The sequence below is a fragment of the Dipodomys ordii genome, unplaced genomic scaffold (assembly GCF_000151885.1).
Source record: "Dipodomys ordii isolate 6190 unplaced genomic scaffold, Dord_2.0 Scaffold5, whole genome shotgun sequence".
NCBI classification, from domain to species: Eukaryota; Metazoa; Chordata; class Mammalia; order Rodentia; family Heteromyidae; genus Dipodomys; species Dipodomys ordii.
In genome coordinates, this window is record NW_012267221.1 from 27346280 (window position 1) to 27358614 (window position 12335).

The 12335-nt window shown below is 36.7% G+C and overlaps 1 protein-coding gene across 5 annotated transcripts in view; it reads left to right on the forward strand.

Annotated features, from left to right (window-relative positions):
- The window catches only part of Osbpl6 (oxysterol binding protein-like 6), a 109276-nt gene that overhangs the window by 18846 nt on the left and 78095 nt on the right, over positions 1 to 12335 (forward strand). For all 5 annotated transcript variants that reach the window (XM_013029992.1, XM_013030011.1, XM_013030020.1 and 2 more), the window contains one exon: positions 8538 to 8806. In XM_013029992.1, coding sequence (XP_012885446.1) covers positions 8705 to 8806 — 102 coding nt within the window. In that variant the 5' untranslated portion in view covers positions 8538 to 8704. The remainder of the gene's footprint in view (positions 1 to 8537; positions 8807 to 12335) is intronic.

Genomic DNA, 12335 nt, shown 5'->3' on the forward strand with positions numbered 1-12335 from the left:
AACCCCCCCCCCGGAAAAAAAAAAAGTGTCTCATGGACTTTCCTGCCCTGGCTGGCTTTGAACTGTGATCTCAGATCTCAGCCTCCTGAGTAGCTAGGATTACAGGCATGAGCCACCGGTGCCCAGCTTCAAGTAAATTTTTTGATATACTATATTTTTACGCATTAACAAATTTTTGAAAGGCCATTTATATTTTGTTAATTATAAAATATGTCCAGGGAGAGATTGCCTCAGGAAGCAGTATGAGAATAGCTTGCTGTTGAGAATAAGAAGCATTCCTTACTTTCTTTCTGAAAATAGTTCTTTGAAGACAGTTCTGAAAACAATTCAGTGCACAATGTCCAAGAACCAACAAAACCTGATACATGTGGAGACCGCTGTTCCATATCCCTAGGATAAAAATTTCATATCAGCTTGAAAATAAAAACTAGCTGGAAAGAATATGTAATTATTAAATGTTGGGGGCATGTGTCCCATTTACCTTATTTACTATATCAGCTTAAATGACAGTGATCTCACAGAGATTATTATATTATTAGAAAATAACTGGTTTAAGCTGGCTCTCAGAGACTTTTAGGTTAATGTTACTAAATCATTGAAAATTTAGAATGGGTCAAGAAAAACTAGAGTTATTCTAAGCTCAGGGAAGTAACAGTCTTCATTATATAAGACTTTCTATGTGTCTGAGCTACAAATGTTTAAAATACAGTTGGATTAAATCAGGCCTGTGACATAATTTTCATATAACCTGGACTATAAGTGATTTTTTTCCACATATGATTCAAGTTGTGAAAACATATAACCATGATGTCTTTTTACTGTGATTTTAAAGGCCTCATTACTTAGACGGGTTGATAGATAAGGAAAGTCCTTATCACATACCCTTATATTCAAATTTGAAATATGTATGGGTGTTTTAAACTTCACTACGTTAGTCCAGTATCTGTACTTGGTTATGTTTGTGTAAGAGAGGGACATTGTCTACTTTCTAAAGATTATGTCAACCTTTTCGTCTTCTCTCATGACTTTATTAAATTTTATTTTATTCTAAAGGTGCTGTACAGAGCGTTACAGTTACTTGAGTAAGGTAATGAGTGCATTCCTTATTAAGACTCTCTTCTATAGAACTCATAGAACTAGAATATGTATCAGTATGTTTGTGTTTTTTTGTTCGTTTGTGCCAATTCTGGGATTTGAATTCAGGTCCTGGATGCTGTAGCTGAGCTTTTTCTTGCTCAAGGCTAGCACTCTCCCACTTCAGCCACAGCTCTACTTTTTTTTTTTAATGTTAATTGTAGCTAAGAGTCTTAGGGACATTTCTTCCCCACTGGCTTCAAACCACAATCCTCAGATCTCAGCCTCCTGAGTACTTAGGATTGTGGGATTGAGCCACTGATGCCTGGATCAATGTGTTTTATTAATGTTGATTTATATAACTTATGTCTTCGTTTTAAAATTATCTTTTTTTAATTAATAAGTATTTTTATTGTGAAATACTGTACAGAGGGGTTACAATTACCATGAGCAAGGTAATGAGTACACTTCTTATCAAGCATTGTTGCCTCCTCCTTTGTTTCCCCTTCCCATCCCTGCCCTCCCATCTCTTTTCCCCCACCCCCCACCAAAGTTGTAAAGTTCATTTTTCAACAACACATCTTGTACATCTCATTGTTGCAATGGGTCCACTTGTATCTCTAGTTAAACAATTTGTTTTGTTTTTCCAGTGAACATATAGTAAGTAATTGGATTGGGAGCATTTACTTCTGATTTTTGTCACATATTCAAATTGTATAAACAACCATAGAGCAACCTGTAGAGATTGGATTGTATATTTTAGAAGACTTTTTCCCCTTTATTGTATCTCATTATAGGACTCTTGTTTGTAAAAGAAGAACCATTTAGCCAGGTGCCATTGACTCACACCTGCAATCCTAGCTACTCAGGAGACTGAGATCTGAGGATTGTGGTTCAAAGCCAGCACAGGCGGGAAAGTCCGTGAGACTTTTAGCTCCAATAAACCACTCAGAAAACCAGACATGGCTCTGTGGTTCAAGTGGTACAGCACTAGCCTTGGGCTGAAGAGCTGAAGGACAGGGCCCCGGCCCAGAGTTCAAGCCACAAGACCGACCCCCCCCCCCAAAAAAAAAGTTTTTTTAAGTATAGGGAAAATTATCTCAGATCTCATCTAACTTGGTATTTGTGTCATAATTTTTTTTTACCAATTTTAGGATTTAAATTGACTTTAGACTTCATTAGTCTGTTTGTCTGACTGTCTTTATATAACTGTTTGTTTCCTTAGGACAGATTTGTAGAATTGCTAAAATTAAATTCTCCCAGAAAAGCTAACATAGTTTATTAACAAGCAATGTATTTGACATTTCTGTCTTTTTTTGTGTGTGAATTATCAGGGCATGTATTCTTTTTGTTAGCATTTGTATTCATCTCATTCATTTGTGAGAGCTTTTTATGAATTAAAAATACTAAACCTTTGTCTCAGGTTGATATTTTTCTCAGGTTTTTTTTCTTTATGAATACTGGTTTTGATAACATGATTAATAAGTTATTCTCCATTCCATAGGGATTAAACTTTATTTCTCAATTTTTTCTTTAAAAAAAGGTTTTTCTATTGCTTTTATGTTTTTGCTTTACATTTAAAATTTTAAACCCTTTGAAATACATTTGTTCTAGAGTATGAAGAAAGGAATCCAATGTTTTTTCATGGCTCAGTTCATTTCTTTCCTGTGTGTGTGTGCCCAAAGTATTGTTACTGATACTATTTATTTGTTGTTAAGAGTCTCTCGGATTTGTCTGTCTGGGCTGACTTACAGCCATGACCCTCAGATCTTAGCCTCCTGAGTAGCTAGGATTATAGGCATAAAGTCCCTGTGATCAGCTCTCATACTGCTTTTAAATAACCTCAGTAAATGATAGAGTAAGATACTCTTTTTCCTAAGTCCTTTGTTAGTCTCACATGAAAACTCTTCCAGATGAAATTTATATTAACATTATCAAGTTCTCAATAATCTCATATGATTTTGGCAGCAATTATGTCAATATTATGATTAGCAAATATTTTGTAATATTGAATGTTATTTATTTTATTAATGCTTTTTATTGTGAAAATACCATACATAGGGGTTACAATTATATAAGCAAGGAAATGAGTACATTTCTAATCAAGCATTGTTGCCTCCTTTGTTTTTCCCCTACCATCCCTGCCTTCCCATCTCCACAACTACACTTCCCCCCATACCAAATTTGTAAAGTTTGTTTTTCGACATGACACCTTGTACATCTCATTGTTGCAATGGGTCCACCAGTATCCCTATTTAAACAATTTGTTTTTTTCCCTTCCCCACCACAAATTATCCCAACATCAAATACAGTGAAAACAGGGGTTATACCATGGGGAAGGGACATACAAAGCAACAAAGAAATCATCTTATAAATATATTAGAAACAATAGCAAGAAAGAAAAACCATTTGAGTCCTTATCTTGCCTAACATCGTCTTATCTAACCTTTTCTGGTTGTCTCAGACATATGCTAGTTATTGCAAAAAAGGGAAACCATGGGACCTATGTTTCTTTGGGCCTGGCTTACTTCACTTAATATAATTTTTTCAAGTCTTTCCATTTCCTAAAAATGGGACAATGTCATTCTTTCTGATGGAGGCATAGAATCCCATTGTGTATATATACCACATTTTCTGGATCCATTCATCTATTGAGGGGCATCTGGGTCCGTTCCATATCTTAGCTATGGTAAATAATGCTGCAATAAACAGAGTCATACTGGTTGCTTCAATATGGTCTTGTTTGTGGTCGGGTAAATGCCCAAAAGTGGGATTGCTTGGTCATATGGGAGCTCTATGTGGAGTCTCTGATGAACCTCCATACTCCTCCCACTCCTCCATCCCTTCCCCACCCATCAAGTTTGAAGGCTGCTCACAGAATGTTGTCAAGGTGTACCTAAAGCATCTCCCACCTGCCTTATGAGCACATTTAGTCCTGCTTCTGCATCATGCTGTGTGGCAGTGAGGAGACCAGTACTTTCTACAGAGTGGTTAAATTCACAGATTGCAGCAGGCAACTTGCCTTCCTGTCTAAACCCATGACTAGTTAGGTGATTGCCTTCTGTACCTCGTTTTCTCATTCATAAAAAGGGGACCCTGAAAGATTACTTTGTATTAATATTGAGATGATTAAATAAAGCATACCGGGCATATAGTAAGTGCTCACTAGTAACAGTTACTGATAATAACTGGGTAGTAGTCAACATTCTCTATATAGGTCTTATATAAATTAGTAATGTTAATTCTTATAGCTTTATACATTCTTCTGTCTAGAAAATACTTCTTAATTTTCAGGTTGAGTGTATCATGATTCTATGTTCTTTTATTCTCACATATTCTACAACTACATTTTGAGATATAAGCTATTTTCATCTATCAGTTTTGTAACAAGCCACCTAACTGAAAGCTGTGTGTATGTGTGTGTTGACTTTCATTTGTTTCCCTAGGCATTTCAGATGGACACTTACATTATTCTTCGGTGAGCACCATCAGGACAGTGTTAAGGGCAATAGGCAGCATCACTAACTTATTGATGTTGAGAAAAACTAGTTTTTTAATGTTCTACCATTTAGCCTGATGCTATGATGATGTGTGTGTTTGGGGAGGGGGTATGCTTATTTGTTTTCACAGAAACACAACAATAAAGACATATTCTGATATTTTCTAGGATTTATTTTTATTTTTTATTTATTTATTTTTTTTGTCGGTCGTGGGACTTGAACTCTGGGCCTGGGCGCTGTCCCTCAGCTCTTCAGCTCAAGGCTAGCGCTCTACCACTTGAGCCAGAGCGCCACTTCCGGCTTTTTTCTTATATGGTGCTGAGGAATCAAACCCAGGGCCTCAGGCATGCAAGGCAAGCGCTCTACCACTGAGCCACCTTCCCAGCCCTAGGATTTTTTTAAATGGGAAATAAATGTTAAATGAATGAAAACTTTTTAAATATAGCAAGGTGATTGTATAATAGTTTTCATTTGACTTATATTATACTTAGTTATTAATTATAAATTTCAACAATTTTCATAATTAAATGTCTCCTATTCTTTGCCTTCATATACTCATATAACTGTATTTGTGTATTTATGATTTCTTCATTTGTGCATTGGTCTAGTCAACACAATTGTATTAATTCAAAATAAATAGCCCTGAACTACTTTATTTATTTATACATTTTCTATAATTTCTAATTTTTAAGTTATTTAGTATACTGGTTTTCATTTTTCATGCTAAATAATGCAAGTGATTAAGATCCTATGTTTTCTATTTATTACCGCTTTAGCTATGCTCTGCATTAAAAAAAAATGTATCATCATTGCACTATTTCATGTATTTCTTGGTTGCTTTCATCTTTGTTCTTCCACTGTATCATAAAAAGAGACATAGAAGATAGTAACAGCATTGAATGTTTTTGGTTTTTACTTTTCTCCATTTTCAAATATTCTCCATTATCATTTTTATTTTCCTTTAACCTAGGATACTTAGAAAAGTATTTTGTCATAAACTTTCTAAGATTAACCCCTTCTTCTTCTTCATGTGAATGTGTTTGTGTGTTCGTGCTGGTCCTGGGGCATGACCTCAGGGCCTTGGTGTTGTCCTTGAGCTTTTTTGCAGAAAGCTAACATTCTACCACTTAAGTCACAACTCCACTTTTGACCTTTTGATGGTTTATTAGAGATAAGAGTCTCATGGACTTTGTTCCCATTCAAGCTGGCCTTGAGCTGTAATCCTCAAATCTCAGCCTTCTATGTAGCTAGGATTATTAGCATGAAACATTGGAACCAGTGTTTATCATTAATTTTTAATGAATTGATTTGCTTTAGAAAATGCAGTGTAAATGAGCAATTTCTTTAGGATTTGTGTTATTTTGCTTCTTACAAATTTTCCCTGCTATAATGCAACCTTTTTAATTTCCTCGTTGAATTCCTATGTTCTGTAATATTTTTGAATATTCTTTCTTTTTTAGTTATTGTTTAGGACCATTATTTTTATGTGGTTTCATTATTACATCTACTCAGTTTTGTTTTTCAGTCTTTAAAGTTTCTTGGCCCTTATTTTATTTGCAAAATAATTTCCTTATCTTTCTAGTTACATTTTTTTCTGCAGAGTCGTTCTGTTTCATGAGTGTCATTTTTTAATGAATTTTGATTCTGGTGTTATTGTTTGTTTCCTTAATTTCTTAACTAGGTCAGTGACATCTCATCTAAATTGTCTGTCTCTTAAAGACACTATTATTTGTCAAACATTTAAATTTTGCTTCTTTTAAATTTCTTATAGTTTATATAACAAATTGTGTCATTCTGCCCCAATATTCTGTCTGTCTTGCTGGTAGTTTCATGCATTTCTGATATCAGGTGGGCCAGCTTCAGATAACAAATTGGCCAAAGATCATATGTGCTACTACAAACAAATGCTTTAGGAACTGACCCCATGATTCTACCACAACTCCTTTTCCTCCCTTGTATGGTAGGGCTGGGCTGCTCTCCCTTAACCTGGGATTAAAGAGATTCTCACTAACTGTACCTGGCCAGGACATGTGACAATAAAACTCCCTGAGTTTGGGGTGGGAAAAGGAGAGTTTGTGACTGTTTGTTTGTGACTACTTAGCCTATGCTAAGTAATTCCCAAATGCTTTTTTTTCTGGACTCATATAATTTATTTTGCCTATGAACATCAAATCTACAAGTTTTCCCTACCACCTTTTGCTTTAAAAATTAGATCCCTGAATCAGAAATCTGAATTTTGTGTCATTTGATGTAAACGCAAATGTTATAGCACTTAGGAATGCTTGTAATGTTCAACTGATACAAGGAAAAAGTGAGACAGAAAAATTAGATGTTCAGCTCTCATATTGCTGTTATTTTCAACCACAGTATTTTTCTCATTGAGTATAGTAATTATGTTGGGGTTGGCTTTAAAATTATGGTCTTGGGTTTAGAAGATTATTTAGGCGGTTTCTGAAATTGTGCTTTGATAGAGATGAAATAAGTATTTTTTTAATGTCAGAGTAATTCTTTCACTCTAGAAATAAAGAATACATGGTCCATCCTTTTAACAGAATTTAAGTGTACTTTTGGAATGCATTTTGAAATAGAGCAGGTAATCAAATACTTGATTGATAATTGGTTGGACTGATCTTTAAAGTTCATTCAAATTTATCTTAGATACTTAAAATCCTTTTGTTATTTAAAAAAGAGCAAAAATGAATAGAAACAATAACCCCCAAATCTCAAGGGTTATCTTTTCATTATAAACTGGTTACCCTAAAAACGTCCTGCTAAATTAAAACAATAATCATTGTCTTAATTGTAGTAATGAGGAAAATCAGTTAGGTGTAGATTACAAAGAGAGAAGAAAGGAGAAGGGAGAGGAGGAGATGGGGGGAAAGGGGATAAGAGAGCAGAGGGAAAAGGAAGAGAAAAGGGAATAGGGAGAGGGAAGAGAGGAGGGAGAGGGACAGTGTCCAGCAGAGGAAATGAAGCTTGGATTGAATTTTCTTCCCAATAGCTAGTAGTTTACTGAGTTGGGTTGTTTCATTTCATCCCTTGGAGCCACTTGAACACATCACAGAATTGCTGTCATGCTTTTGGCTCAAGTGTTAACATTTGCTTATAAAACATCTTGGATCAGAGAGCAAAGCACTTCAAATCAAGAGTCTCAATAATGTTCTTGCTTTCCATTCCTGGCGCTAGAACTTGGCTTCAGAAACTTTATTCACACTTATTAGATTGCCTTCATAAAATGAAAAGACAAGATGATCATCTATCAAGAGCTGGCTTATTTTACTGTTGCTCTAAAACTTGAGCCACACCTCCAGTCCTAACTGTAACTTTATTACTAGCCAGCAAACAGGTTCTATAGCTAACTCTTTACATTTCTACTTGTACAAAAACTAGGAGATACTGAGAAGGGGGTGGGGTAAAAGAACAATAAAGGGGGTTAAATCTTGACTAAATTGTAATGCATGCAAATGTGAAATGCCATAGTGAAACTCCTGTGTATGATTACTATACACAAAAAATGTGAGAAAAAAATGATAGAAAAAGAAAAGAGGCTTTTTTGGAGGATGCGCATCAAAGGGAAAGAAGACCTCTTGACATTGTTTTAAGGAGAGGAGTTATTCAAGAGAATAATGGACGGGTGAGTTTGATTGAGCCACATTGTATAAATATATGGAAATGTCACAATAAATATCCCTTGTACATTTAGTACATGTAAATAAAAAGTCTTTGAAAATTGAAGAGAATATAAGGGAGGAATAGGACTTTATCATATAGTTTCTTCTCATTTTCCTTCTTGGTAAAGAAACATATTAACCCTTTTATCCATTATCTTAAAATCTAGAGGAAAAAATATTTCCTGTTGTGTCAGAATTCTTCTTCCTCTTGGTAACAGAAATTAGTTCTGTCTTAAATATAATGATTTTAATTTGTTAAATTACATTAAAGTTTTTGTTTTTTTGTTTGTAGGTAGACTCGGCCCTCTTTGCCTGCATTTTGCTGTGCAAACCTGCTTCATGAAATGGAATGAAGTTGAACAGTCCTTCTTTGTCCTTCTTTTGTCCTTCCTTGCATGTGACTCTCAGAGAACATTGGGATGATTTCACGTGTGCATAACTAGAACCCTTACTGCAGCGATGAGTTCAGACGAGAAGGGCATATCCCCTGCTCATAAAACATCCACCCCCACCCACAGAAGTACCTCATCGTCCACGCCCTCTCAGAGAGAAAGTCGGCAGGTAAGAGAAGAGGAGGAAATGAATTTTGTTCTTATGCAAGTACAGTACCGTTAGGAGAGGTGGGGGTTGCTAACCAATTCTGAAATTTTGTTGGGATGTCATTTGTTTCACAGGAAAGCTACTTTGTTTCTGTGGATACACAGATGATGTCATGAAGCCATTAAATGTGCTTTTCTCTTATTTAGGACCCTTTTAAGAATGCAGACATAAGGAAGGGGACAAAAAAAAAAGTGAGCTCTTCTCACTTCCCGCTGATGGTGGAATGAAATCCAGCATCAGAAAATTGTTGTGCTAGCCTTTTTTTCCTTTGTGAAGATGTAAAAGGATCCCTGAACTTCTTTCTATAAGGATATCACTGATCTGCCAAGCATGAGCCCCTGTTTAGTTTTCCATGGAACTCAATAACAGATGCAGAAATTAAATTACAAAAAAAGTTGTGACATTAGGGAATTGTGAACAGTGAGAACCCAATAATTGTGTGTATGTGTATTGATACTGGAGCTTGAACTCGAGGCCTGAGTGCTGTCCCTTAGCTTTTTCACTCAAATCTGTTACACTACCATTTGAGCCACAGCTCTAACTTCTGATTTTTGGTGGTTAATTGGCAATTCTTATGGACTTTCCTGCCCAAGCTGGCTTTGAATCGTGTTTCTCAGATCCCAGCCCCCTCAGTAGTTAGGTGGCATAAGCCCCAGCTCCTGGCTTGAAAAGTCAACAGTTGTTAAAGGCAATAGAAAAAATAAATTGTCCTTGGTTGATTATAGTGGAAAACATCGATTGTCCTATTTGAACCAATTCTGTAAGCTATTTCTGTTTAGAGTTACTTCAGTCCTATTTTAGTGAGTGTTCTCTTTCCAAAGTTATTTGGAGATTCAACGTATGAATGGTTTTCATTGTCAAAACAGTGATGTTCAGCATCACAGAGATGAGAATAACTCTTCCATTTTAATATTGTCTTCCAATAGTATTTTAGTTGTATAATTGGAATTCCAAAAGTAGGCTCTTCTTATGAGAACTTTCTGTTTGGGCTAGTTTCAGTTAGTGAACATTAATTGCAGAATTCTTCCCCTTCTCGCCATCCTTCCATCATTATATATTCAAAGCACATTGATCAATTTCTAGCAATGTTATGCATTAATCATTGAGGGTCCATTCATATGTGAGGTTCTTAACACATTGAGATGTGAATTTACTTGGTGGCAGTATATTGTTGGGGGTGCTTTCTTAGGGAACCTTCCATTTCAAGCCTCTCAGCACTCCTCATCATACCTAGCAAGATAATCCAGAGTAATATGTAAGAATTCTGGATTTCTTATATTTCACAGGTCCTAACACAGATATTTTCACTGTGGGTTTTGAAAATCTTGACACATTTTACTTTGTTATGGAGTTGAGAAAAGATACTTGTATTCTGTTACTTAGAAGCAGGTCTGCCATTAATTAAATCTGGTTGATTGGAGCTGTAATATTGCCTTTGTAGAGTCTAAGAAACTTAGAGCACCATGAATGACAACACTTGTATATTAAATAACTACTGCATACCAAGATGCTTTCTACGTTTGCCAATCCAGTCTACCCATCACCTACCCTTCTTTTCTCTCTTGTTATGGTGTCTCTGTTTTTCTTTTGCTCCTGGATTTAAATTGAGAGATGTTTTAAGCAGTGGTGACCTTCCTAGCTGCTGGAGGGAAAGAAGGGATGGACCAAGCCCACTCTGGAGATTTGTGGCAAATAGAAAAGACTGATGATTGCTTTAGAAACATCTGTCCTGCCTTGTTGATCTGCTTGTTGCACCTAAGCTCTGGGGCCAGCATGCAAAACAACAGGGAAAAACAGGACCCCAGGCTGCAGAACAAGTGTGAGTGTAGACTGTGTGACTCCTAATAGCTGTGTGAGTGGAAAGTCTGATGATGGGAATGAGAACAGCGTGTCTGTAAATTGATTGTAAATACTAGGCAAGAGAAATTGTGCAAACAGTTATTATTTTTAAGGAAGGGATTTGCTTTGATTCCTGTTTATATCAGCAGTGGAAACTCTACCAGGTACTTGTTCCTCTGGTTCCTTCCTGACTCCTGTTTTGTATATGTTCATCCCCCTCAAAGGAGAAAAGAATTTTTCTTTTAATGGTTACAATTCTGATTTTTTTCTCTGTCTTGATCACTGCTTAAAACTCAGAATGAACTCATGGAACTCAGAAATCTTGAGTAATCCCGTGATGTGCAGTGATATGATGCAGTGCTTTTTATAAGCATCTATTTTTGTGCAATAGCTATTTTAGTAGTTAAAAAAAAGGACCTGGAGAAAGTATAATAAATTTTTCACAGAATTCTGTCCCTTCTTGGGATTCCTCTGTCATCTATGTAATCTGTTGCTACATTGCAGAGTCAACCACAGTATATAAACCGGTTTAATATTAGAACAGTCACTCTTGCTGGGACTCGGGGTCAATAGCACACCTCCCTCCTTTGCTTCCTTCATTTCCTCCCCAGTAATAACCATCATTTCCTTCTAGTCCCACTGTACGCTTCCCTGCCCACTCTCATCACCTCTTCCCAGAGCCCTGTAGCTTGCTCTTGACTCACTGTCTCCTCACCACCTCAACAATTCCAGATTCCCTGAATATGGCTCATTCATGCTCAAAATCCTTCAAAGATTTTTCCATTTTCTCCTCTTCCTCTTCCCCCCCCAAAAAAAGCAGATTTCCTTATTTGGATCTTGGGAAGATAAGAATGTGGTCCAGGGCTGGAAAGGGGCTCAGTGGTAGAGCGCTTGCCTTGCATGCATGAGGCCCTGGGTTCGATTCCTCAGCACCACATAAGCAAAAGAAAAAGAAAAAAGCCGGAAATGGCGCTGTGGCTCAAGTGGTAGAGTGCTAGCTTTGAGCTGAAGAGCTGAGGGACAGCTCCCAGGCCCAGAGTTCAGGCCCCATGACCGGACCCCCCCCCAAAAAAAAGAATGTCCAGCCTCATAGCCCATTGTCCAACCTGTACATTCTTGTCTACCAGTAAGTCTTAAATTCACCCACCTCACCGTCTATGCCTTGTCTTTCTTGCATGGAATTCACACCCACCTCCCCTCAATCTTGCTACCTGTCTGGGTGTCAAGGAGCAGCTTCTGTGACACTCATAGTCACTTAAGCTGCATCGCCCTCTCTCTTTTCTCTGAACTTTCATAGGACTTTTATATAGTATTTGACATAATGTCTTTTTTATATATCAATCTCTACAATGTATTCTGAGATCTATTTTTTATTGTTGCCATTGATATTGGGTTTGAACTCAGAGCTGTATATTTGCTAAACGGGAACTCTACTACTTGAGCTATGCCCACCTCATTTTGCTTTCATGATATTTCAGATAGGCTCTTGCTTTCTACCAAGGCTAACATAGATGGTATTCCTATGTATGTTTCCCACATAGCCTGGATGACAAACGTGAACCACCCCCCTCTGCTTTTTAATTGGTTGAGATGGGAGTCCCATGAACCACCCCCCTCTGCTTTTTAATTGGTTGAGATGGGAGTCCCATGA